The sequence below is a fragment of the Callithrix jacchus genome, chromosome X, assembly GCF_049354715.1.
Source record: "Callithrix jacchus isolate 240 chromosome X, calJac240_pri, whole genome shotgun sequence".
Lineage (NCBI taxonomy): Eukaryota > Metazoa > Chordata > Mammalia > Primates > Cebidae > Callithrix > Callithrix jacchus.
This window is the reverse complement of record NC_133524.1, coordinates 41,461,719-41,489,404: the sequence shown is the minus strand read 5'-3', so window position 1 is coordinate 41,489,404 and position 27,686 is coordinate 41,461,719. Positions and strand designations below refer to the sequence as shown.

The window sequence follows — 27,686 nt, the reverse complement described above, 5'->3', positions numbered from 1 at the left end:
TTAATTTTGATGAAAACGTTTTTGTTAATAGTCTGGTTTAGTATTAATTTAACCTTGAAATAAGAAATTGGTCCTGATTTGCCACCTTCATTTTTCCATCTGCTGAAATGCCATTTCAGAATGTATAAAAGTACTGGAATTAGAAGAAAAGTGGGAGCTTCAACAGAACATGTCAAGTTGTTAATAACAGGAGCCACACCTTATGTTTGAAAATTAACTGAGTGAGCTAAGTGCAAGCATAAGCTAAAATATATATGACTTTGAATTTAAGAACCACTAATAACTATGTTCTAATTAACACAGTATCTGTTCAGCCAAAGGATACTGACAGCCATTCTTTGGACTGTGGTTAATTTGATAAATTCAAGAAGTTATAACTTTCTACCCTGGATTCTGATCCAATTTCAGTATAAAAAGTTGTTCCTTTCATAGTTTTTCCCCCCAAAAGAAATGCCTATTATGTTTTACCTTAATATTTATTTATCATCCAAGTGTTCTTGATATAAAATCAGTATACAGAAAATTTTAAGAGAACTTACATTTAGGGGACACAGAGGGAAAATGTTAACATATATTTCATTGTTTTCTTGTGGAATTTTTTTTCATTTGGTCTGAGAATGGACAGTGTGTCTAATGATGTGATTTGAATTTACTTAGGATGGATTTAGCATTGAGATTATTAAAACAGAATTAGCAGAGGGCAGCCAGCACTGTGCTGCACAACTCCAGGAGGTGCGCCATGGTACGCTCACAATTTTCTGAAAGTTGCCTCCACTTCCAAGTGGCCAGTGATTTGTTAAAATACCTTGTCCAGAAATATAACTGATTGGTGAAAGGGCACATTTAGGTCAATATAAAATAATAGCAAGTATTAGAGCTATGTGCTAGACATTTTCTTAATATTTCAATGTGTATTTAATCCTCACAACAACCCAATGAGGTAGGTTATTAATATCCTCCTCTTGAAAATGAGTAAATGGAGGCCCAGAGAAATGTAATTTGCCTGAGATCAAATTAAGGTTGTTAAGATCAAACTGCTAAGAAGGGCAGTTTGACTGTGAGCTGGTGCTCCTAAACACTGGGCTTTTTTTGCTGTGAACCACAGTCAGGGGAAGGTTTAACGTTTAGACTATTTCCTCAGAGGTTTTTAACTACACACAATTTTGACATGTTTTCCAAGTTCAGAAAGCTCACTAAAAACAACTAAAACTGACCTGACTTGTCACTTGCAGTTGACAATCCAATGCCTTCTAACCTTTGTGGCACTTCTTTGGAACTTAAATCAGACTTCCATGTGCAAGGAGCACTAATTATCATATAACCAAAATTACTAGATAATTATCGTCTGACCTTTGCTGGGTGCTTCAGGATGCCCTTATCCAAGCTCAGGTGTGCAACCCTCTAGAATCCAAGTGATGTGTTGCCCTAAACAGGCAAACGCCCCCTTCTAGGTGATCCAGTGGTGGGGGATTTTGAGATTGGGGTCAGCTTGGCACTCCGCAGGCTGCCCGAAGTCACGGTTCACTAATACCGCAATTTGCTACAGCTGGTGTGTGGGCTTAGGAACCAACCAGTAACTATAGAATTGTATACGCGATTAAAGCAATGTGCCCTGAGCACCTTGTACATCGGTACAATAAAAAAAGTGCCCGTACATTGGGAGAGGAAGTCGAATCGGATGCTGGCAGGGTCTCAGTCTAGGGGACAAAGACGGCCTAAAGGTTTCAGAGTGGCTGCTTCCGCAAGCACCAAAGTTCTTTGACATCAGACGTCACCTAAGTAGGGTGGAGCCGACGTGCCCGGATGTCAAGACGCCCCGCCCCGGGTTCGGTGTCACGCGCCGCCGTCTCTGCCAACCCCGCCTCCTGGTGGGGGCCGCGCAGGCGCAGGGGCCGCGCAGGCGCTGCGCAGGCGCAGGGGCCGCTGCCTCGGGCAGCTCCCAGGCTTCGCGCCTGCGCACTGCCGTCCGCCCCTCCCCGCAGCCTCCTGGGTCCAAGTGAGACATGGTGTTGTGGGAGCTGGCCGCGCGCCTTAACTGCGCCGAGTACAAGAACTGGGTGAAGGCGGGCTACTGCCTGCTTCTGCTGCGCAGCTGCTTGCAGGGTTTCGTCGGCCGCGAGGTACTCTCCTTCCACCGCGGCCTACTTGCTGCAATCTCTGGCCTGGGGCCCCGCGCCGCCTGTCGCGGCGGCTCACGGTGCAGTCCGCGCGCCCGCCAGGTGAGTACCTGGCTCCAGGCCCTGACCTCTGCCCCCAGCCCGCCCCCCCTCATCCCGGTTCCTGTCCCAGACCCAGAGCGCAAGTGTCCAGTTCCGTCCGCGAGGTGGGGCCAACTGCGACGCCCCTCCCTCCTGGGCACCTCCTCACCGCCGCCCCCTGTAGTTTCAGCCACAGTGTGAGGTGTGCGCTGAGTGGAAACGGGAGATTTTGAGACATCATGTCAACAGAAATGGAGACGTGCACTGGGGAAACTGCCGGCCGGGCCTCTGGCCCGTGGACGCCTGGGAGGTGGCCAAGGTAAGCGCCTGAGGCCGGGATGGAAGGAGCAGGTGGCGGGTCACCCAGCACTTGGGGTGGCTATTTGGTCTTGTGGATGCCGGGGCTTCGTTAACAAATACAGAAAGAGAGATTGATCAAGGGTCTAGGAGGTTCAGGGCTGATATGGGGGACCCAACCCAACTTAGTGAAGTAGAAGCTTTCTTCTACCCATCTGCTTCCTGAAGGCATTTGAGTTTGTTGTCCCTGCTTTGAAAGTTACAGGAAAGATTTCTAGAAGAGATGCTGGGGCAAGATGTAGAGCGAGCGTTATGAGCACAGGCAGGGAGGGAGACTCTTGTGTGGTCTGTTTGAGGGTAGGCTCACTGAACAGCTCATCAGCTGTTTCTGGCTAAAGGATGCCATAAGGCAGAGTAAGCCAAGGGAAGTTAGGGCTAAAATAGAAAGGACCTTAAGTGCCCAGCCAAAGGCACTTTGGGGAGCTGGGAATGGGGTAGGCAGCCCGATCTGTCTTCAGATCCTGGTAATGTCACTTATTAAGTGGACCGAGTGGGAGATTTTTTTGCTCAGTAAGGGATGGAGAGGGACAGCCAGAAGTGGCTTCCTAACACACATTGACTTTGGCAGTCAATCTACATGCCAGTAGTTATCAGCAGGCACAGAGTGGGCACTGGGAAGGAGCAGTGCCTGGGAAGCAGGTGATCTGAGTCTTGGCTCAGCTGTTGTGTGTGACACTGGGCCAGCCTGTGCTCCCCAATCTCAAAAATGAAAGGCATTGGGACCGGGTGCAATGGCTCGTGCCTGTAATCCCAGCACTTTGGGACGCCAAGGTGGGAGGATGACTTGAGCTCAGGAGTTCAAGACCACCTTGGGCAACATGACAAAACCCCTTCCCTACAAAAAATACAAAAATCATCTGGGCTTGGTGGTACGCACCTGTAGTCCCAGTTATTCAGGAGGCTGAGGTGAGAGGATTGCTGGAGCCCTGGAAGTTGAGGCTGCAGTGAGCCGTGATCATGCCACTGCATTGCAGCCTGGGTGACAGAGCAAGACCCTGTCTTAAAAAATTAAACTGTATCAGCGGTCCCCAGACTTTTGGGTATCACGAGCCAGTAAACCCACCACACCTACACCTTCTTCCCCATTTTTTTCCACTGTAACCATAGCATTGCTGCCTTCTACTTTTACCTAGAAAAGAGAAAAAACAGAAAGAAAGAAAACTCTGCCCTTTACAATGCCTGTCCCTCATCTGTGTGGTCTCCGTTGCTGCTTTCACACCATTGGAATCCTTATACTACTCTCTGCTCCTCTTGGTTGCTGTCACCTGCAGACTTCTAGTCCAACCCATCCTCTCAGTTTCTGGGCTCCTGATTCTAATCCTCTGCTCCACTCCCCCTCAGCCTCCCGCTTGCATGCCCACACCCTGGACTTTGTCAGCACAGGAAGTCTCAGTGTCTAACATCCTGCTAGCCTTTGGCGCACTTATTCACACGCCCCTGCCCCCAACCCTGGGCCCCATACTACTTCTGCCTCTCTGAGGCTTCTACTGCTTCCTCAGTACCCAGCAACCTCCGCCCTCCTGCCTGCCCTTGTCACCTCAGCTAGCCCAGATTCCATGACCCGTCATTATAATCAGTCCCTTGCTGTTATCTCAGCTTTTTTTCCTCCTTTCTCTGAACTTGCCTGGCCCAACTCCAGTCCTGATGACAACATTGTCTGCTTCTGCTTAGTGGGAAAGAATCTCACAAGGGAGCTGACTGGTTTCACTTTCATTCTTGATCATGAGCCCCAGTGGTCTGGCCACATCTCTCACTAGGCGTCTGTTTTTGGAGACTACTACTCTTCCCGCTCCCGTTCCTCCGCCCTTGCTCATGCTTCACAGAGTTGATGGAGGCCCCTGGACATACACAGTTGTCTCTCCTTATACATGGGGTATTGTGTCCAGGACCCCCAAGGATACCAGAATCAGGTATGCTCAAGTCCCTGATATAAAATGATGTATGTGGTATTTGCATGTTACTTACATTCTCCTATATACTTTAAATCATCTCTAGATTACTTATACTACCTCATACAATGTAAGTGCTATGTAAATAGTTGTTATGCTATATTTTTTAAAAATCTCTATTTTTACTTCTGTATTTTTTTTTCCTGAGAATTTTTCATCCACAGTTGGTTGATTCTATGAGTGTGGAACCCATGGATGGTGGAGGGCTGACTCTATTTCCTCTTTTTGCCAACACCAGCTTATCTCCATGTGCACCATCTATTTCCTTCTGCTACAAAGGAGGAAGGGTGTGTCTCTTCTTACTGCTTACACCTCTACTCTTGTGTTGGATCTTATCCCTTTTCTCCTGCTCAAGGCCTTTGAGACTTCACCTGTCCACTCTTTCTCTCTTGCAGCTTATTCCCATCACTATAGAAAAAGTTTTAATAGAGCCATGGTTTATTTTCATTTTTTTAAAAGAAAGAAAGAAACAGTTACCACATGACCCAGCAATTCCCCTTCTAGGTATATTCCCAAGAGAAATGAAAACATAAATTCATACAAAAAAGTGTACACACATGTTCATAGCAGCTCCATTCATTATAGCCAAAAGGTGGAAACAACCCAAACACCCAGCAGCTGATGCATGGAATTTTTAAAATGTAGTGTCTCTATACAATGGAATATTGTTTTCCTGTAACAAAGGAATGAAGTACTGATTCATGTTACAATGTGGATAAATCTTGAAAACAGTATGCTGAGTGAAAGAAACCAGTCACATATTTATGTGATATGTCCATTTTATAAATTCCGTTTTGATTCCATTTATGAGAAATGTCCAGAATAGGCAAATCTGCAGAAGCAGAAGTATATTAGTGGTTGCCAGGACTTTGAGGAACGAGGGGTGATAGCTAATGGGTATGGGGTTTCTTTCTAAGGCAATGAAAATGTTCTAAAATCGACTGTAGTGATGGTTGCACACCTCTGTGTAAATATGCTGGAAACCACTGAATTGTAATGTATAGATGGGTGAATTATATCTCAAGAAAGCTGTTTTTTAAAAACACTTGAATAAATACTTGGAAAATAAGATTTTAAAAGAGGCTGGATATGGTGGCTCATGCCTGTTATCATTAGCACTTTGGGAGGCAGAGGTGAGAAGATTGCTTAAGCTCAGAAGTTCAAGACCAGCCTGGGCAATGTGGGGAAACCCCATAACTGTCTCCACAAAAAAATAACAAAAATTAGCCGGATGTGGCTGGATGTGGTGGCTCATGCCATAATCCCAGTACTTTGGGAGGCCGAGGTGAGTGGATCACTTGAGGTCAGGAATTTGAAACCAGCCTGGCCAGCATGGTGAAACCCGATCTCTACTAAAAATACAAAAAAAATTAGCCAGCTCTGGTGGTGTGTGCCTGTAATCCCAGGTACTTAGGAGGCTGAGATGGGTGGATTGCTTGATCCCAGGAGGTTGCGGCTGCAGTGAACTGTGGTGGCACCACTATATTCCAGCCTGGGTAACAGAGTAAGACCCTGTTTCAGAAAACAAAAAGAAAAAAAGAGAAAAATATCCCTTGATCCATTCTCTCCTGCTATCTCCCCGCTTCTCTAACTGCCTCCCATATACATACCCAGCAGAACATCTCAAAAAAGAGGTTTCACGCCTCTTCTCTTCTCTGCTCCCACTTCTTCTTCAACCCACTCCATCTCGGCTTCTGCCTCTGCCACTCCACTGCATCTATCACCTTCAGTTCCCTGGCCTCGTCTCTCTTACCTCCCGGAGGCATTTGGCACTACTGGCTGCTCTTCTTAAAACCCTCTTGGCTTTCCTCCCATCTCCCTGGCTTTTCCTGCTCAGCCTCCTTCTGGGAGTCTTTTGGCTTTCCTCGGGACTCAGGGCTGGGTCTCTTCTGTTCCCCTCTTCTCTGGTGACATTGCCCAGGCCTGTGGAGTTAAATGATAACTGGCTCCCAAATTGGTGGCTCTAGCCCTGCCCTCTCTTCTGAGTTCTAGATGTACACATCCTACTGCTTACTTGCCCCCTCCACTCCATCACCTATGGAGCACATTTTATTTAGTTCTAAAGTAGAACTGTTTGTCTTTACCCTGCACCCTATGCCCATTCCCCATTACCAACTTTCCAGAATCATTCTTGTTTCATCTCTTTCCCTCTCAGTACCCCCCTCCCCTTGTTTGTACCTGCAAAATACTTTTGGAATTGTCTTTTCCATCTCCACATCACAGCTCTTACCTTCTCCTACCGGGCCTCTGCTGCTTTGAGCATCTGTGGTTGGTCCTTCACACAGCAGGGTGTGCAGTCTTCAAATGGGAATTAGGTTGTTCTATAACCCTTGCCTAAAACCTTTGGATGGCTTCCTGATAGCCTTAGAATAAACCCCACACCTTTCCAGAGCCAATAAGGCCCAGCACGATTGGGCCTTTGTTTATTTTCCAACCGCATTTCCTACTCAGCAAAGAGACAGTGGAGGATAGAGAGAGGCAATAACACGTTTCTCACTGCTGTACGTTTGGCATGTGGAACACAGTGGTATGCAATACAATTTTAAGACCCTGCTTTCACTGCAAGGAAGCAGCAGAGCCTCCCTGTTGGCTTCCAGTTCTGAAGAAAGGGAATAATTACTAAAATAACATTTTAACAAGGCCAGGCACAGTGGCTTACGCCTGTAATCCCAGCACTTTGGGAGGCCGAAGCAGGCAGATCACTTGACTCCAGGAGTTTAAGGTCAGCCTGGGCAACATGGCAAAACCCCATGTCTACAAAAAATACAAAAAAATTAGCCAAGCATGGTGGTGCATGTCTATAATCCTCCCAGGTACTTAGGAGGCTGAAGTGGAAGGATTGTTTGAGCCTGGGAGTTTGAGGCTGCAGTGAGCTGTGATTGTGCCACTGTACTCCAGTCTAGGTAACAGGAAGACCCTGTCTCTCCAAAACAAAACGAAAACTTTAACATGGAATAGGTTGGCTTATATTGGTGAGAAAATGCCAGACAGGACCTACCTTATAATGAAAAAGAAAAACTACACCTGATTTGGAGGTAACTAAGACCCTACTAACTTTGCATTTTCTTCCCAGCAATAGCTGAATTCAGCAGTTCATTTTATTTTTTATTTTTATTTTTCCTTTTTGAGACAGGGTCTTTTACTGCAGCCCAGGCTTGAGTGCAATGGTACAATCTTGGCTCACTGCAACTTCCACCTTCTGGGCTTAAACAATCTTCCCATTTCAGCCTCTGAAGTAGCTGGTACTAGAGGCATGTGCCACCATGCCCAGCTAATGTTCTTTTGTATTTTTCAGAGCTTCTTTTCTTCAGTTTCATGGCATTAGTTTGCCTGTGGTAAGTTAGCTTCTTTGTTAACCTTTGTAGCATCCATAATAGACTGTGTGTGTGTGTGTGTGTGTGTGTGTGTGTGTGTGTGTGTGTGTCAGAATCTCACTCTGTTGCCCAGGCTGGAGTGTAATGGAGTGATCTCAGGTCGCTGCAACCTCCGCCTCCCGGGTTCAAGTGATTCTCCTGCCTTAGCTTCCCAAGTAGCTGGGATTACAGGCACGTGCCATCACGCCCAGTTGATTTTTGTATTTTTAGTAGAGATGGGGTTTCACTGTGTTGACCAGGCTGGTCTTGAGCTCCTGACCTCAGGTGATCTGCCAGCCTTGGCCTCCCAAAGTGCTGGGATTACAGGTGTGAGCCACAGCACCTGGCCCATAAGAGACTTCTTTCAGAGGGTCAGCATGCCTATGGCTATTAAGGCACAGAAAGATAGTGATGGTACTGGCTACTGTACTTGTTGATAGCGGCCAGCCAGGCTTTACAAAATTCTGAATTATGTGAGGCTCGGGAATGTAGCCACCATCAGGAATGTAGCCCTGACTCTCCTTGGCATACATGAGCACTTACCCAGCCTTTTCATAATGCTTTCATGAGCAGCCCTGTAGGAGGCATTGTAGTTGCCTATTGAGATGTGTTTTCGATGGAACAGGTCTCTTAAAGACTTTTTTAAAAAAAATAGGGTCTTGCTTCCTTGTCCAGGCTGGAGTGCAGTGGTGTAAAAACCTTGAACTCCTGGGGTCAAGCAAGCCTCCTGCCTCAGTCTCTTGAGTCCCTGGGACTACAGCACACACCACCATGCATGGCTAATTTTTTATTTTTATTTAATTTTTTGAGACAGAGTTTTGCTCTTCTTGCCCAGGCTGGAGTGCAATAGCACAATCTTGACTCACTGCAGCTTCCACCTCCGGTTCAAGCAATTCTGCCTCAGCCTCCCGAGTAGCTGGGATGGGGTTTCACCATGTTGGCCAGGCTGGTCTTGAACTTCTGACCTCAGTTGATTCACCTACCTCAGCCTCCCAAAGTGCTGGGATTACAGGCATGAGCCACTGCATCCAGCCTTTTTTTTTTTTTTTTTTTTTTTTTTTAATGGAGATAGGGGTCTCACTTTGTTGCCCAGGCTGGCCTCAAACTCCTGATCTCAAGTGATCCTCCCGCTTTTGCCTCCCAAAGTGCTAGGATTACGGGCATGAGCCTCTATGCCCAGCCTATGTAGAATTCTTATTGCAAGTAACTTTTTGTTCTAGTCCCTTGGCAGGAGTGTATCCTTGAGATTCTTAGCCTAGTAAAGTTGTTCTATCCTGATATAAATTGAGAAATACTTCAGGAAAGAAATACGCCCAAGCTTTCCCATAACACCATTTTGGGAGTCTGTGCCATAAAATCTTACTAAAGGCAAGATCCTGCTAGCTTGAGGCCCTTCTGGTATGTCTAGTATCTCATCCTGGGATTCCATCTGTAACTCCTATGTGGTCCTAGTCACCTTGCACCATCTATGTAATAATTCCCAACATTCATGTCTTGGTTATTAGCATGTGCCCAATACTGTGCTGTACCTGCATTCCCTTATTTCATTCTCACAATATCCTTTGAAGTAGATAAGGACAGTTATTCCCCAGTTACTGATGAGGAATCTGAGAGTAACTTGACCATGGTCACACTTGGCAAATGACAGAGCTGGTATTTGAACCCAGTTTGCACTCCAAAGCCCAGACTCTTAATGTAATACTTCCATATTGAACTTACTCAGGTCATTCAGAAAGTGTCCAGTTTTATTTTATTTTTAAATTTTTTTATTTAACAACTCAGCCATTGAAATTTCAGTAAGGAAAAGAAAAAAGGTGCCTTCTACTCATGCTTTCTGTTTATATGCCATTAAGACAGGATGGAAAGCCAGTTACATCATGTGTCTCTAATAAAGGGATAGTACAGCCCTTCAGTTATTGCCCTTGGCCAAGGCTTAGCTGTGACACTGTTTTCCTACTTGCATTTTGGGCACATGAGGCTCTAAGTTGAAACCTCAGTGCGTAAGAGAATTTCAGTCATCATTTGGAAAGTAGACAAGTAACCATTGCCTTTCCAGCTCCTAGAGTTGGAAGAGGCTCAGGTCCCCCTCCTCCCTCCCTTACTACAGGCCTTCATGCCCCGAGGACTAGCAGAAAAACGAGGACCTGAGGAATGTGATGCGGTTGCTCTTTTAAGTCTCATCAACTCCTGCGATCACTTCGTGGTTGATCGAAAGAAAGTCACAGAGGTAAGAGCTGTCAGATTGAAAACCATACCCCAGTCAGTTGGGTATGCTTAGCCAGCCATGCAGGTGGAACACACAGGAACTCCCCAGAACAGTGGTGTACAAATAGACTTGGGGTCAAAGTTGGCATTGCTAAGCAAGCTAGTGGGGCTCATATCATGTGTACCTTCTGTGATGTCCAAGAACCCCGGTGCAAATGCAATCAAGAGACTCATCCTTCAGTTCTCTCGAATTAGTTTCCTGACAACTCATTGTGCCATTTGCTACTGAAGTAGATGAACCAAAAATCTCTTCCCTGTTCTGCCATAAACAGAACAGGGAAGTAATTTTTCTTGTTTTTTAAAAAAAATACAGAACATTGCATCATTCTGCCTGTTGTATGCCAACATCTGAATCCTACCTTTTGAAATTTCATTGACTAAGCAGCTGCAAGACCAAATGATATGGAACTGAAGAAAATGTGAACATTGATGGATAACAGTGTCAGAATAGATCACTGTGCTTGTTAGATTTCCTCTGGGAAATTCAGATTTTCCTCTAGTTCACCAGAGAACAACTCATACATTTATTACCCTGAAGATCATTGGAAAGAGTATATAGCTATAGCTGGATTATTTACGATAAGTAGAGAAAATGCATGTATCATTTGTCAGCATGCCAGCAACTACCAGGATTGAGACCCCTTTATGACAGCAGCAGAAACAAAGGACTGTCACAGTAGTTGACCCCTTTGATATCTTTTAACCAAACGGTGGAGGCTCTATATGAATTACATATTAATACATGATTAGACAGGACCATTTTGCTAAAGGTAGAGGCCAAAGTTTATTTTCTTTTCATCATGATTTCCACATCAGGAAACTCCCTTGACCCAGCTTCCTGGTGCTCCAACAGTATTTAAAAGATTTTCCTATTGTCTGCTTCATCCTGTGGGTCTACCCAGAGCCGATGAGCTTGCTCTTTGGCAGGTTGATTTAAGTTAAGGGATTTTGGGGGACGGTGTAATATCCAGCTGGCCATAAGACTTCAAGGGCTAAGGATAGTTGGAGGCTTATTTGTATTTCTTACCCTGACTAATGTATTATTCATGTGGCAGGGGATTGAACATCCCCTCAAGCCTCAACAACACCGACAGGTACCTACAGGTTATGTTAGGAACTTCTGGATTGCTTGGAAATCTGCTCCAGAGACTCAGTGAGGGAGAAAACACAGCTGTTGCCCAGGAGCCGTCTCTTTATTCCTAGAATCCTGTGGCCAAAATCTGGCTTATTGCCATGTATTTGTCCTGCATGATTTTTTAGAATTTCAAATTAGTTGTCATAAATATCTAAATTTCCAGTTTCTCATGAAAAATCAGATAGGGCCTCTACTCTCCAGTTTGTTCCAAACCAGTTTTAGTAGGGAGATGACCCCTTACTATTACACATAGCCACCCTCCCTCAGGCTACCTGCCTGACCCTTGAAGGCATTTCAGTTTGTGACCCAGGGAGAACTTCACATCTTGGCATATGTCCTCTAGACAGGATGAAACTAAATATGGATCTGACCTGGGGGGCTGGAGGGGTGAAGTATCCTCTACTCTGATACAAGTACATGCCAGATTATGCCCATGATCCCAAGAAAGTTCCAGCCCTTCTCATCTGAAGACTGCTCTTGTTGATTTTGTAATTAAGAAAGCCTTTCTGTGAGTTTTTTGAGGGGTCAGAGATCTCAGTTTACCCCATTGTTTGACTTTGAAGCGTTTTATGTTTTTGTCTTTATGCAGGTAATTAAATGTCGTAATGAGATCATGCACTCTTCTGAGATGAAAGTATCTTCTATGTGGCTTCGCGATTTTCAGATGAAGATCCGAAATTTTCTGGATGAATTCAAGAACATTCCAGACATTGTGGCAGTATATTCCAGAATAGAACAGGTAAAAATCATGTTTAATAGTTCTGGCATACAGAATGAAGGGAGAGAAAAGAACAGCCACACATTTAAAATTTGAAGTTTATTAGATTTAACCTAAATGTTAGAATGTAAGCAGGGGGAAAGAATACTGATATGAAATCTGCAGTTACACTGGGCTGAGAAGCTTTTCTGTGGTCACAGTGCACTATTAATATGGATCCAGTCCATTATGTTTAACTATGAATTATTTGAGTAATTCAGTGGAATGCCTTTTTTATGAAATGAGTTCATATATTTGTATGGCATTCCTCTCAGCTGTTGACATCTGACTGGGCTGTTCACATCCCTGAGGAAGATCAGCGAGATGGGTGTGAATGTGAAATGGGAACTTACCTGAGTGAGAGTCAAGTCAATGAAATAGAAATGCAGTTACTAAAGGAGAAACTTCAAGAGATATATCTTCAAGCAGAAGAGCAAGAGCTGTTGCCTGAAGAGGTAAAAGAAAAGTATTATATCCTCTGTGAGTAAACAACACAAAGAAAGATGGTGGGGAGGAAGCGTAGCTCATCTTAGCAAATAACCAATAGTGTTTTCGATTTATAAGTCAAATAATTTCCAGAAGTGTGAATATGCTTTGGGCACAGATTAATATTACCTCTTAACAAATATTTTCATTTAATCAGCAAACAGCAAACATTTGAGTGCCTAATCTGTGCCACAAAGTGGAAAAATGTAGTAAGGGCTACAATAAAATTCTGAAAAAAAAATAACGCTCCAGACATTCTCTGCTGGTCAGGGGGATTGCCAAAAAAGATTTTGCCGAGAAGGTGCTGTTGAGCTGCGGCTCACAGAATCAAATAAGAGTCACAAATTGGCAAGGAAAAAGGTTCTTCTTGGCAGAGGGCACAGTACTTGCAAAGGCGGGAAAGGATAGTCTGAGCCTAGGCAAGGACAGGTGAACACAGGAGCTATGGGCAGATTTGAGGGTGGTAAAGTGGGCTGAAGCGACATGCCGAAAGGTTTCCTAGGCCATGCCAAAGGGTTTGGGCTTCATTCCCAAAAAGCAGTCAAGAAAGAGTGATAGGATCAGATATTCAGATGTAGCTTTTAGAAAAGTTAACTCTTGTGGTAGCTGGAGGTTGGATGAGTGGCTAGCAACTACCCAGAAGGCTCTTGGAGTCATGTGAAGGTGAGAGAGAACAAAAACTAGGGCTGTAGAGGAGCTGGATTCTGGAGGCAGTGCCTGGGCAGAGCTGATGGTTCTTGGTGGCCAGGGAGATTACTTGGAGCATGGCATGGGGCTGGAAAAGGGTGGAGAAGGAGGGGAGGGGAGTGTTTGAAGGATCATCAACGTTTCTAGTTTAAGACCTGCAGGCTAATGATGGTCTAAACTCCCAAGTACAGGAGGAATGAATCTCCATGTCACATCCAAGGTATAAAAGAAATTAACAGTGGTAGAATTATATTCCAGTAAGGTTCAGAAATATTCTAGCACTGGCTGGATTAGATTTCTAGATCACCAGGAGATCTTGGAAAAATCATTTCACCTCTCCATTCCTCCTTGTCCAAGGAAAGTAGTTTTGCTGGTTACCTTATTAAACCTAGGGAGGGTTTATTAAATACAAATTCATGGAGCCGTGCTCCTTGCAGGTAAATATGCCTGTATTAACTATTCCAGTGTTGACCCAGATGCTTTATTCAGCATGGTGAGCCCGTTTAGCAGAAGGACTTGGTACCCCTGGTTTTTTGGGTGTGCCCACCATGGTATACCCCATAGGTATTTAAAATGATGAATTAGAATATTAAATCTGTTCTTTTCTAAATCCATGTGTTTCAGTTCATCTGGTTTTATTTTTTAATGCCATTAGAGCCCCAGTTTTCTTTCTGCTGATGCTGCTTTCAGAAGCTAGGGCCAGGAGTTTGTGTCAGTTGAGAGCTAGAAGGAAACCTGGCAGTCATCTTATCATATCCCCTGCTTTGCATGTGAGGCAAGGGCCCCATGGAGCTTGCACTGGGGCTGAGGGCTGGCCCGCAGGTCTCTCGGTTCTGATCCTGTGGCTTCCACTCTGCTGTGCTGCAGATCTTACATCTCTGAGGAGCTGGCAGCTATAAATTTTGAACCCCCATTATCTCTGTTTTACTGAAAGGAAGTAGGGATTAGTTGGCTTGTCCTCTGGGTCACAAATTCTCTAGGTAGAGTTGATAAATTCTCATTTTTCATGCTTTCTCTTCGGCAGACCATGGCATTTCTTATAATATTTCGATTAATCAAAATGTGAGGATCAATTTACATGTTATCTTAAAAAAGTTGGAGGTCAGGTTTTTACATATATTAAATTTGACATCTTCTGAAAGTTCATATCCTATATGATTATCCATGTTATTTAGGGTTAGTTGCCAAAGTCAGAGGATTTATTAAGACCAGATTTCAGTGAATCTAAAATTGCTGTCAATAGTAAAACATACCAGTATTTTAGTTACTTCTAAGAAAGAAGAAAAATGCTGCCAATTTAGTACAAGACACTATCAATGCTAACATGCCTTCTCCTTTGAGATGTTAGAATAGGGAAAAATGTGAATCTGGGATCAGGAAAAACAGTGATTGTATTATGACCCCAGGATTTTTGTTGTAAATGTTATCAAGACCTGTTTCTTGTTTTTGTTTAAACAGTAGGGATGGAAAGAGGACTGACTTTTTATCTTACACCTTTGTGTTGATTTTGAGATTTGAACCTGTATATTTGTTACTATTAAATACATATACATGCGGCTGGGTGTTGTGGCTCATGCCTGTAATCCCAGCTCTTTGGGAGGCTGAGGCGGGCAGATCACCTGAGGTCAGGAGTTTGAGAGCAGCCTGGCCAACATGGCAAAAACCTGTGTCTACTAAAAACACAAAAATTAGCCAGGCAGGGTGGCACATTCCTGTAATCACAGTTACTCTGGAGGCTGAGGCAGGAGACTTGCTTGAACCCGGGAAGCAAAGGTTGAAGTGTGCCGAGATTGTACCATTGCCCTCCATCCTGGGCGATAGAGCAAGACTCTGTCTCAAAAAAACAACACACACACACACACACACACACACACACACACTTTTATATATTTATATGAACATATGTATATATCCATGTATATGTTTAATAATTCAGGTACAGAATTCAAAAGAAAAGGGCATTTTATTTATTTGTACACATACACGTGTGTATGTATAAAATGAAGCCCTTTCATGTAAAGGCAGGAAGTTTTAAAGCACAAAAAAATGGAAGGAGACAAGCAAATACCCCCTTGTGTACCCCCAGAACCGTTTATCCTGGGTCACTAGTTTTTGACTGGAGGATGCTTTGCTTTAAAGGGTTTGTTTTGTTTTTGTTTTCAAGCGTTAACTTGTGGACAGATGCCTATGGCCAAGATTTCTGTCTCTTGGGCACATGAGTAGGAGCCAGACTGGGAGCTAGTAGGTTTTTCGTTTGAATTTCAAATCTGCTACAAAACTGTCTAAGCTATACGTTGCATGGTTTCCTCTTGCAGCTCTCAAATCGACTAGAAGTGGTGAAGGAATTTCTGAGAAGCAATGAGGATCTTAGAAATGGCCTTACAGAAGATCTGCAGAAGCTAGACAGCCTCTGTCTACATCAAAAACTGGATTCAAAGGAACCTGAGAGCCAGACACCTGACAGGAAGGCCTGAGGTGAGTTCAGGCAGATGATGGTGTTAAAGAAGGACAGAATCGCCTCATCTCTTTCATGTCTGTTCTCTCATGTGAGGCCATCGTGAACACACAGCAGTCTAACAGGAAGTTTGCCTTTGTCCTTATTGTTTCAAAGAAAGGACACCGAGGTTTGTGTTCTTTCTCTAATTAATGGTTCTCACGTCTGGGAAGTAATTCGACATCAGTTCCTGGGAGCTTTGTTTAGCCAAATACACCTGAAGTCATTGGTCTAGAATTAAATGAATCAGCTTTATAACATAATCAAAAAGCATTTCTGCCTTAAAATGATGCCATTGATGCCTAGCTTTTACGGTGGCATTAATAGCAATTGATTAGTTTCCATAAGGAGAACTTGTTAAAATGAGTTAACTGTCTTGAGCATTTTACTTTTTTCCCCTCAATTAAAAAAAAATTAAAGCATTCTCTTTCATTTTAGGTTGCCCGTCAACCAAAATCAGGCATGTTCTGTGAAAGTCAGCATGGCTTCTGTCTCAGACATCCTTTTCTGTACAAAAGGAAAAAGTTACCAGAGTATTGTACCCGAACAAAAAGGAATTTTTGTTGTTTTGTCCTGGACTTTGCTCTGACTCTTTTGGAACTTTTTCAATATTCATAAACTTGGGGTTGTATAATCTATTGCAGTCAAAAAATATTAGATACTCTTATGCCAAAACTTGCTACCAGGCCAGGCGTAGTGGCTCACGCCTGTAATCCCAGCACTTTGGGAGGCCAAGGTGGGCGGATCACCCGAGGTCAGGAGTTCAAGACCAGCCTGGCCAACATGGTGAAACCCCCATCCCTAGTAAAAAAAAAAAAAAAAAAAAATTAGCCAGACATGGTGGCGTGTGCCTGTAATCTCAGCTACTCGGGAGGCTGAGGCAGGAGAATCACTTGAACCTGGGAGGCTGAGAGTGTGCCAGTGTACTACAGCCTGGGCAACAGAGTGAGACTCTTATCTGCCAGCCCCCACCCCCCAAAAAAAAAAAAAAAACAACTTGCTACCATCCAGGGATTTTTTGCTGTTTAAAAGGTGAATTTCTTTTCTGGTCCTAAACTGTAGCTGCTTAACTTAGTAAAGACTGTGTTTGGCCAGGCCTGTGCTAGAGGCTCACCCAGAGTGCTCTACCCACTGGCAGGCAAGTCCTATTCCTATTCACCCAGGATGCCCAAGGCTGCGCTGGGATATAAATGTTGGGCTAGAAATCTTTCCTTTTTAGAAGAAAGCAAGAAGAAACATTGCCTGAAAGGTGATTTTCTAGCCATTTCCAATTAGTACAGAAATGTTACTGCCACTGGGTGCAGTGGCTCAGGCCTATAATCCCAGCACTGTGGGTGGATCACTTGAGCCCAGGAGTTTGAGACCAACCTGGGCAAGATAGCGCAATCCCGTTTCTACAAAAAATTTAAAAATTAGCTGGGTGTGGTGGCACACACCGTTAGTCTCAGCTACTCAGCTACTTGACCCTTGAGCCCAGGTGGTCAAGGCTGTGGTGAGCTATAATCATGCCACTGCACTTCAGCCTGGGTGACAGAACAAGACCATCTCTCAAGAAAACCCCCCAAAATTGTTACCACAAGGTTGGAGTAGCCTAAGGCAGTAGGGCAAGGAGGTAGACCTAGGCTGGTCCATGGGGAGCTGGAGAATGGTGACTCGAGGGACCAGTGAACAGGCAGGACCCAGGCCAGCATCACAAGCAGGGATGTCAGGCAGGAGTGGGGGAGCTTCTCACTTGCCAGCTTGTTTATGGTACACTTTTGAAAAGGACAATCCCAGAGCCTGGCTGTCACATGCTCAGTGAATATTTGACTGAAGGGTCCTCTTTTAGTGTGGGAGTATTTGTAGACCTAAATGTTAGTTATCCTGTTAACTAAGCCTGGTCCTTTGTTGCGAAATTTAAGAAGGAAATTGCAACATTCTTGTGGAAATTCAAAGACAACATTTTCTTTCAACAAATTCACACATTCATTCATGCTTCCTCTATACCTTTTACCCATGAAGTCATCCGTTCCTGACTTCCTCCTGCTTGTTTCCCAAACTGCTCAATGAATGCCCCATTGTAGGCAGCGGTCTGTGGAGTCAGCCTCACTTTCACCTTCTCCTGCATCTACTTGTTTCCGAGGCCAGTGGTACTTCACTGGGTCAAGTTGGCTGTGGACCTTCAGGAACAGAATTGCCATGTGCCTCACTGCCTGCAGGAAGGGCTCCATTCTAAGCCCAGTGAAGATGTGCTCCAGTGCCTTTCCACCCACCCACCAAGGATGTCCTCTGTAGAATGGGTGGAGGCCTGGGGCATATTTGGTGTATATTTTATGTTAAAATTCACTTAATATAACTCTGTAAGCCCAGATGAATGCAAATGTGCCTGTAACTTCCTGCTTTAATCTGTCAGATAGTATTTAGTCTTTGTCTTACATTTTCTTTCCTCATTTCATAAAATTCCTTGAGAAGACTTCAGCAGTAAAGAAAGAAGAAATTTCGTTCATCTCACAACTCTTCCAAACTCAGAAACTTGGTGAAATATTTTCAAAACTTGAGATCAAATGGAATCTTGATTCACTAACCAATTTAAGATCTGATTTCAAATTTTAGGAACTTTGGGTTATGAACACTTCCATTTTCTATCTGTATCTAGCTAGTTTCTCCTTATCTATCCAACAAGCTTTTGTCAAGGGTCCACCATGTGCCAGCCACTGAAGTAGATATAAATATAAGGATGTGTAAGGTATGGATGACGGTGTACAAGCTGTCATCTTACTGGATTTGTCCGCTCTGATAAAGATACAGTTCCGAAAACTTTCTAAAGCCCCATAGAGGGCTTTAAGGCAATATAGCCTATATAGAGACATCAACCTGTTCATGTCCTATTTAACAGAGCTGTGCACCTTGGCACAAGGTTGTGCACAGCAAGATGTGTATAGCAGCGCTGTTAAAGTGTAGCATGTTCATACTACAGGATCTTATGCAACTGTTGGAAAGAATGAAGTTGGCTGCACTGCAGCCATGCAGTGATCGAGAGGTTTAACAATGCATAGCAGCTGGGGGTGGTGGCTGTGCCTGCATTCCTGGCACTGTGGGAGGCCAAGTGCGGTAGATTACCTGAGGTCAGAAGTTTGAGACCACCTGGGCCAACATGGCAAAACCCTGTCTCTACTAAAACTACAAAAATTAGCTGGGTATGGTGGTATGCACCTGTGGTCCCAACTACTCGGCAGGCTGAGGCAGGAGAATCGCTTGAACTGGGGAGGCAGAGGTTGCATTGAGCTGAGATCGTGGCACTGCACTCTGGCCTGGGCAATAGAGGGATAGTCCATCTCAAAAAAAAAAAAAACAAAACAAAACAAAGCAATGCATGGCATGCTGTAATGCTCTTTGTGTTTTAGAATAGTAGAGGTCTAGAAAGTTGTTTGCTTTTTTTTTTTTTTTTTTTTTTCCGCTGTATCGTGAAGGGAATTGAGGTGGGGGGGAGTTAGAAGGAATTTGGCTTCTCTATTTTATAGCCTCAATTTTTACAACAAACGTACTGGTGTATTTTGAAATGTTTTTAATTAAAAGTTTGAATTTCAAAATAATAAAATATAAATTCAAACTGCAAGCTGGCTGTGTCGCATTTCCTGAGCTTTACTTATTTGGCTTTAAACACTAATATCCTAGGCAACATGGGTTTAGCTCTCTTAGTTGGGTGGGCAGATTATGAATTAGATGCGTAAGTGGAGCATTGCATTATTGTGGAGGTGTTGCAATCTTTTGGATATTTTCTCAAATCATTTTGACCTCTAAATTATAAGTATAGGGCAATAGGAAACTATCAGTAGAGATTACCCCCTTTTCCCTCACCAGGTTAATTAGAAACCTTCCTACTTTGAAATGTCTTCAACAGACAGTGGCCTTTTATTGAAATGTACTCAAATTACAAAATGCATATTGTAAGGTAACCTAAAAATATATTAATTTCTACTCATGAAATCATTAGTGAAGTGGATGGATATAAAGTTATTTCATAACTTTAAGAACTGGTTTTTAATACTTCATTGTAGTCTGAATTATCTAAAACATTTAGATCAACTATTATCTTTCAGAGATTTCTGCTTCTCAAACCCATGCTCTATGATATATGCATGTTAGTAATGACCACAACACTGTAAACGGCATTTTGTGACCTCTCTTTGGGAAGGTAGGCAACAAACTTACATGCTTTACCTTCTACTGACTCCCAGAAAGGCATGAGAATTCGTTAGCACCACGTGTGGTAGCCAGCATTCAAGATGGCCCCTAACAGTGCCTGCTTCACATCCTCATATTGTCCTCCCACAGTGTACCAGATTTTTTTTTTTTATGTGAACACAGCAGAAGTGATGGTATGTGACTTCCAAGATGGAGCTATAAAAGACCAGAACTTCCATATTGGGCTGTCTCTTGGAACACCACTCTGAGGGAAGCCACATCACAAGCAGCCCTGTGGAGAGGCCCAGATGATGAGGAACTGAAGCCTCTTACAGAACAACTGAGTGAGCTTGGAAGTGGATCTTCCAGCTCCTCTCAAATCTTCAGAGACTGCAGCCCCAGCTGACAGCTGAGAGTCCCTGAGCCAAAAGCCCCCCTCTAAATGACTCCCAGATTCCTGACCTTCAGAAATTACATCAGATAACTGTTTTAAACTATGTGTTGCGGTGATTACAGGGCTATAGATAACTAATACACTACTTCCCCATACTTTGTTTCCCCCCGCCCCCACAGGCAGAATGCCGTGAAACACATGAGACTGCCCACAAAGAGGACTTCTGCTTAAATGCCACAGGAGACAGGGGAATCTTCAGAATTCCACCAATGTGCCTGTTTTTTCTTCAGAATCTTTGATAGTGCTTTTAAATTTCTTTGTATTTGAAAGCTTTACCTAAATCAGGGTTCAGACACTTCTGAATACCTACTTTGGGGTTCACCAGCAAACACTCTGGAACTTTCTGCATCCTCCAGGGGCAGGGGGAAATTTTGAGTCAAATCTTAGAGGGCAGCCTCTGCCATGTGGGTAATGGCCTTACCCTATTGCCCCATCACCCCACCCTTCTCGTTTCCCTTTTCTCAGCTCTGTGCTTAATCCATAGGAACCCCCAGGATTCCTAGTGGAATACTCCGAGCTGCCGCTGTTGACCGCTGACCTTCACCCCCAGCTCTAGCTAGCATTCAACAGAGTGATAGGTAACCAGTTTTACAAACTGCCATTTCCCGTTTTTAAGGATAAGAAAAGGAGGAAAGAATGATTTTGTCATTTTACCTATTTGTCTAGAATCCAGGGTTGACGGCAATTGTCCCCAGAGTTGTTTATCCTGTTTCCATGGCTGATTCCATAATTGCTCTCCGTCACCAAGGGACCCTAGGTTCTCTTACGGACTCCGTAAATCTACAGTGTATCTCACGACATTCATTTAAAACCCACTTCGAAACATTTCCCTCAGTAGAAATAGCCCCCAGACTTTTTTGATGTACCGATTTGGGACTGCACCAAGTTCTGAGTCGTGTGTGATACTAAGCAACCCTATTTGCCTTGGACACCCAAAGCAAGTAACAAAAACATGTTCCCAAGAGAGCTTTAAAACAAAAAAGCTACGAGTTAGTGAATAGTGTGAGGTGCTTTCCATTCAAAGTCTTCCTCCCCCACATAAACTATCTTGAGTTGCGGGTCCTGTGAAGAGAAAGACCAGCTAATCCACCCTCCCCTTCTAAATAACATTTCCAGTTTACAAAAGAGGCAACACTCGACTTCAGTTCAATGCTATCTTGTATTTGTTTATCAACCAAACTGCAGGTTTAAGTCAGATTTGCACTGTTTTAGAGTCAAAACCGAAGTCTTCATTGGTCTTTTTTCAGGAAGAGTAACAGTTCAGTGCTTGTGACCCGCAGAAATGCGATCAGGCCCTCTCAGTTCTTAAGAAGCTTGTTTCGGGGGCTGGGAACTGGGGCTGGTGGCAGCGGCGGCGGTGGTAGCCGGAGGGTCGCCGGCTTCGGCCTTGGTGCCGCCGCCGAAGCGGTAGTGTAGGTAGCGACTGGCCTGCACACTCTGAGCCACCACGTTGGTGCCGTGGCACGCCATCAGCAGCAGGTTTCGAGGCTGTACGCGGTAGGCGAAGCGTATGAAGATCGCCGAGTAGAAGATGAGCGCAGTAGTCATGCGGCCACTGATGAGCTCCGGCGACTCCTTCATGTCCTTAAAGGCAGCCAGTGGCAGGCCCCAGTTGGCCACGGGACCCCAAAAGTGAGTGCTGGTCACGTATTCCCGGAACTCCTTGCTCAGGAAGTAATTTCTGGTCTTCTGCCACAGTGCCGCCATCCTAGCCATGATAGAATAGCCGTAGGTGTGCCAACGGACCAACAGCCAGACCACAATGAGATACAGCGCAAAGTCCCGTAACGGCAGCAGACCCTGACGCAGCAGACGTTCTCGACCTCGCGCCTTTGTGTAGCTGCCGTAAAGTATGCCGGACAGCACGTGCAGCTATTCTGTGGGGGTGAAAGGGCGTGGCTTAACCCTACTGCCTTGGCATTGACTGCCGTAAAGTGCTCCGGACAGCACGTGCTGCTGTTCTGTCGGGGTCAAAGGCCGTGGCATCACCCGCGCCTTAGCCTAAAGGCCGTTAAAGTGCTCCGGACAGCACGGGCTCCTGTTCTGCGGGGGTACAAGGCCGTGGCTTTGCCCTCGCACCTTCATGTAACTGCCATAAAGTGCTCCAGACTACATGCCACTGTTCTGTGGGGATGAAAGGGCATGGCTTTGCCCTCACATTTGCATAACTGAGGTAAAGTGCTCCAGAAGCACGTGCAGCTGTTCTGTGAGGGTGAAGGGGCGTGGCCTCATCCTCGCACCTTTGCCTGACTGCCGTAAAGTGTTCCAAACAGCTGGTGCTGCTGTCCTGTGGGGAGTGAAAGGGCAAGGCTTTGCCCTCGGGCGGACGTGACTGCTGTAAAGTTCTCTGCACGGCCCGCTGTCGTAAGTTCCTGTGGGGGTTAGGGGAGGTGTGCAGCCTCACCCTTGCACTTTTGCATCTTCCATGTAAAGTGCACAGAGCATGGGTGCACGTGTGTGTCCTCTGGCAGAAATGGAACCACAGCCTCAGCCTTCGTTCCCCAAGGGCTGCAGCTGCTTTTAAGTGCTGAGCTTACACGTGCCGCCTGGGGAGGAGAGGGTCAGGCTGCCTGCTTCTCAGCCGTGCGAAGGAAAACTGCTTGTTCTACCTAGTCCCCGGACAGTGTTGACTAGATGTTGATACAAAATTCCTCAACCAGGTTCAGAATTTTAGTCCTTACACAATTTGGCTGTTACTTGAAGACACAGTGACATTTCACCTTAAACATTTTAGCATCTGTCTCTTAAAAACAAGGATGGTCTCCTACTTAACCACAATGCAGTAACCCACTCAGATAATTAACATTTAGGATGGCACTATAAGATGCAGAGCATATTTAAATTTATGGCTTATTTTTTTCCTTTCTTGTTGGGAGGGGGAAATAAGGATTCAATCAAAATTGAAGTTTAGTTAACCCCTTTGATTAATCTCTAATCTAGAAGAGTTCCCCAGCTTTTTGTCTTTTGTGACATGGACATTTTTGAACAGTCCAAGCTCGTTGCTTTTCAGAATGTCTTTAAGTTGGATTTGTCTGTTTTCTCATTAGATTTAGGTTAAACAATTTTTGACAAAACAGCTTCACAGGTGATGTCGTATTCTTAGTGCATCACAATGCGAGGCACATGATGTCACTTTGTTCCAACATTGGTGATACTAAGTTCGGCCACTTGGTTAAGAAGTTATCTGCCTGGTTTCTCCATTGTAAAGTTACCTGTTCCTTTCAAAAAATCCACACAGAGCCGCCTTGAGAGTGTATGGATATTCTATTCTCCAACACTTTTTTTTTTTTTAGATGGAGTCTCGCTCTGTCACCCAGGCTGGAGTGCAGTGGCAAGATCTCAGTTCACTGCAACCTCCACTTCCCCAGTTTGAGCAATTCTCCTGCTTCAGCCTCCCTAGTAGCTGGGATTACAGGCGCTTGCCACCATTCCTGGTTAATTTTTGTATTTTTCATAGAGATGTGATTCCACCCTGTTGGCCAGGCTGATCTTGAACTCCCGACCTCAGGTGATCCGACAGCCTTGGCCTCCCAAAGTGCTGGGATTACAGGTGTGAGCCACTGCTCCTGGCCTCTCCAACAGTTTTTCACCTAATAGTTTTGATATCTGTGGATGAAAGTTTTTTAGTGACAAAACTGGTGATTATTTTTTCAATGCTTTCTGATTTTTCTAATAAAAACAACAACTGTTGAAAAGCAATTGAATATGCATTGAAGTACTAATGCTTTATGTAGTGATTTACACACAAGCCCATTGTACCTTTAAAATTAATATTCATTATCTGTGTTCATTTATACCCCAAACATTTTACAAACATGGCTTAAAAATATATAGTATAGCCATTACTCTAAAAAAAAGGTGGCATAATTTTTAGATAACCCTTTTAAAATGTGGAGCTTCCGAATATGGGTGACTAGTATACTAGTGTAAATCAGGTCAGTATAAGTTTGAACTAATGAATCAGCAAGCATGTACTGAATGACATTTTAGGCCTACACTGCCAAATGCTCCAATGCCCTAAAAGAAATAGAAGCTACTCCTCCTTGTCCACAGCTTTCAGTACTTACAGATTGTCTCACATAGGTGATCAAATAGGTTTTGAACTAGGTTTTGCTGTACAACAAATTACCCCAAAACATAGTGGCTTAGAACAACTATCTTTTCCTTTACTCCCAAATTTACAACTTGGGCAGGACTTACTAGGGATAGCTCATCGGTTCCATGCATTGCCAGTGGGATATTTCAGCCTGGGGCTTGGAGGATCCACTTTGAAAATGGCTCACTCACATGGCACGTTGATGCTGGCTATTGGCTGGGAGCTCAGTTGGGGCTGTTAACTGGGGCCAGTTTCTCTCCATGTGGACCATTCCACAGGGTGCTTAGGCTTCCTCATAGTATGGTGGCTGAATTCCAGGAGTAAACATGAGAATGAAACAGGCCGGGCATGGTGGCTCACACCTGTAATCTCAGCACTTTGGGAGGCCAAGACGGGCGGATCATGAGGTCAGGAGATCAAGACCATCCTGGCTAACGTGGTGAAACCCCATCTCTACTAAAAATACAAAAAATTGGTTTTTTTTGGTGGTGGCAGACGCCTGTAGTCCCAGCTACTCAGGAGGCTGAGGCGGGAGAATCACTTGAACGGGGAGGTGAAGTGAGCAGAGATCGCACCACTGCCCTCCAGCCTGAGCGACAGAGCAAGACTCTGTCTTAAAAAAAAAAAGAATCAAGCAGAAGCTATCGGGTAGGCAGCTAAGATGGCCCCAATGACTCTCACCCTTGTATAATCTTCCCTTGAGTGTGAGTGGAACCTATGAATATCATTAGATATTATTTCCATGATTACTTGACAAAAGAGATTTTGCAGATATAAATGAGGTTTGGAATCAGTTGATCTTAAGATAGGGAGATTCCCTAAGTGAGCCTCACCTAACCACATGAACCATTTAAATCTGGGTCTGGAGGTTGGAGACTGGAATTCAGAGATTCGAAAAATGAGAGGGATTTAACATGAAGGATATTCTCCACAGCCAGCTTTCAGGGCGGAGGTGACCACCTGGCAAAAAATGCAGGCAGCCCCAGCTGACCAAAGAAACAGTTCTCAGTCTTGCAACCATAAAGAACTGAATTCAACTATCCATGTAACGAGCTTGGAAGCGGGTCCCCACCTTGACCCTGATCCTCCAAGAACTCAGTCCAGCTAACACCTTCATTTCAGCTGTGTGACACCCTGAGCAGAGAACCCAGTGATGCTGTGCCCAGAATTCTGACCTACAAAACCATGAGCTAGTAAACAGGTATTATGTATGATAAGCTACTAAGTTTGGGGCAATTTGTTGCATAGCAATAGAAAACTAACATAAGCTATATTGGTTTTTATGGACTTAGCCTCAGAAGTCAACACGACATCACTTTTTCCATAGTCACAAGGCCACCCAAATTCAATGGGAGGGTAGATAAACCCACTTCTCAAAGATACAAGTGTCAAAGCTATATTTCAAGAAGAGCACAGGAGCTGGGTGCAGTGGCACACTCCCATGGTTCCAGCTACTCAGAAGGCCGAGGTAAGAGGATTGCTTGAGCCCAGGAGTTTGAGACCAGCCTGGGTGACAGAGAAAGATCCCATCTCTAAAAATATTTTATTAATTGATTGATTGATATCTGGTCTCACTCTGTCACCCAGGCTGGAGTGCAGTGGCACAATCACAACTCACTGCAGCCTCAACTTCCTGGGCTCAAGTGATCCTCCCACCTCAGCCTCCCAAAGTGTTGGGATTACAGGTGAACCACTGTGCCCAAACACACACATACACACACACACACACACAAAATATATATATATGTATATATATGTATACATAATATATGTGTATATATATGTATGCATATATATATTTAAAGAGTGTATAAGATGGGAAATATTGTTGTGTCCACCTTTGGAAAATACAATCTACCATATTCTTTCACTTGAAGTCACATCATTATAGAACTTTGGAGTTGAAAGAGTCTCACGGATTATCTGTGAAAGGAGGGATGATAGTGGTACCTACCTCACAGCAGTGTTGCAAGGTTTCAGCATGTTAACCCACAGTAAGTGCTTACTATAGGGCTTGATATATAGGAAGTCCTCAGTGCATTTTAGCTGTTACCATTTTTATCATCCAGTCCATCCATCTCATTTTACAAAGGAGGCATGAGGCCTTGAGGGATCATGTCATCTGTCACGGTGACACAGCAAATTCATGGGAAACCAGGATTAAGGTTTCCTGTTCCTCACCTCACTCCTCTACACAAACTACTGTAACTTCTGATGTGTTTATATGTCTTTCCAACTATGTTGTTACATTCCTTTAGGCCAGGGAAGAAATCACCAAATGAAATATTCCTTCTCCCCTCAAACCTTCCTAACATGTTGACTGGATGTGGCCCAAATTGAACAAGACAGGGCCTGCCCATCCAAAGGGGCATTTTACAGAAATTCTAGAGAAACGGAGGTACAGACATGTGTATTTAACTTTCCTGGTAGATGCTGGGCTGTATGTAGCCTTTGTATAACATATGTGTCTAGTAGACATTTGTTTTGTTTTAACAAATGGGCCAGACCTACACTAGAAATAGAAGGTAAGACATTATCATGGAACCTGGCCAGCAGCTAAAGGGATACACATAGAGGTAAAAGGGTACAAGGCTAGGATTGAGCAAAACTGTTGAGAATTTTATGTGTCTGAAGCAAAGGTAGTGATGAAACAGCCTTAGGATTAGAGAACATCAGTAATGTTGTCCAGTGGTTACCTCTCCTCACAGGTAAATTAGTTCTGCTGTACAGTTCACTGTGTGTGTGTGTGTGTGTGTGTGTGTGTGTGTGTGTGTGTTTGAGACAGAGTCTCGCTCTGTCACTGGAGTGCAGTGGTGCGATCTTGGCTCACTGCAACCTCTGCCTCCTAGGTTCAAACATTCTACTGCCTCAGCCTCCTGAGTAGCTGGGATTACAGGTGCAGGCCACCACGCCTGGCTAATTTTTGTATTTTTAATAGCGACAGGGTTTCACCATGCTTGCCAGGTTGGTCTCGAACTCCCAACCTCAGGTGATCCACCTCGCTGTAACCTCTGCCTCCCAAGTTCAAGGCGATTCTCCTGTCTCAGCCTCCCAAATATCCCGCTGGGATTACAGGTGTCTGCCACCATGCCCGGCTACTTTTTGTATTTTTAGTAGAGATGGGGTTTCACCATGTTGGCCAGGCTGGTCTCAAACTTCTGACTTCAGGTGATCTGCCCTCCTTGGCCTCCCAAAGGCCTCCCACTGTGCCCAGCCTCAGTGTGTATTTTCTAAGCATAGAGACTTTTGTAAACTTTCTTTTACATTATCGTGATACTCCTATCAAAATCA

At 44.4% G+C, this 27,686-nt stretch overlaps 2 protein-coding genes across 7 annotated transcripts; one reads left to right on the top strand and one right to left on the bottom strand.

Moving 5' to 3' along the window:
* The first annotated feature begins 1,964 nt into the window (after positions 1 to 1,964).
* CXHXorf38 (chromosome X CXorf38 homolog) lies at positions 1,965 to 23,995 on the top strand. 6 transcript variants are annotated; one of them, XM_078363104.1, is made up of 8 exons: positions 1,965 to 2,219; positions 2,383 to 2,517; positions 7,800 to 7,839; positions 9,965 to 10,084; positions 11,847 to 11,996; positions 12,290 to 12,469; positions 15,503 to 15,662; positions 16,120 to 19,276. In XM_078363104.1, exons 2-7 carry the CDS (start codon positions 2,438 to 2,440, stop codon positions 15,659 to 15,661), a joined length of 729 nt encoding a protein of 242 aa, XP_078219230.1. In that variant the 5' UTR covers positions 1,965 to 2,219; positions 2,383 to 2,437; the 3' UTR covers position 15,662; positions 16,120 to 19,276. The 6 variants fall into 6 exon arrangements, with proteins under 6 accessions (XP_078219230.1, XP_008987397.1, XP_002762839.1 ...); XM_008989149.5 differs by lacking the exons at positions 7,800 to 7,839; positions 16,120 to 19,276 and adding an exon at positions 20,419 to 23,995; XM_002762793.5 differs by lacking the exon at positions 7,800 to 7,839.
* On the bottom strand, positions 21,605 to 22,063 carry MPC1L (mitochondrial pyruvate carrier 1 like). The gene has a single exon (XM_035289383.3). It carries the CDS (start codon positions 22,013 to 22,015, stop codon positions 21,605 to 21,607), a length of 411 nt encoding a protein of 136 aa, XP_035145274.1. The 5' UTR covers positions 22,016 to 22,063.
* Positions 23,996 to 27,686: the final 3,691 nt, after the last annotated feature.

Coding starts and splice junctions, on each gene's coding strand:
- CXHXorf38 (XM_008989149.5), top strand. CDS start 2,004: ATGGTGTTGTGGGAGCTGGCCGCGCGCCTTAACTGCGCCGAGTACAAG. Junction 2,220..2,382: donor GCAGTCCGCGCGCCCGCCAG/GTGAGTACCTGG, acceptor CGCCCCCTGTAG/TTTCAGCCACAGTGTGAGGT. Junction 12,470..15,502: donor AAGAGCTGTTGCCTGAAGAG/GTAAAAGAAAAG, acceptor TTCCTCTTGCAG/CTCTCAAATCGACTAGAAGT.
- MPC1L (XM_035289383.3), bottom strand. CDS start 22,015: ATGGCTAGGATGGCGGCACTGTGGCAGAAGACCAGAAATTACTTCCTG.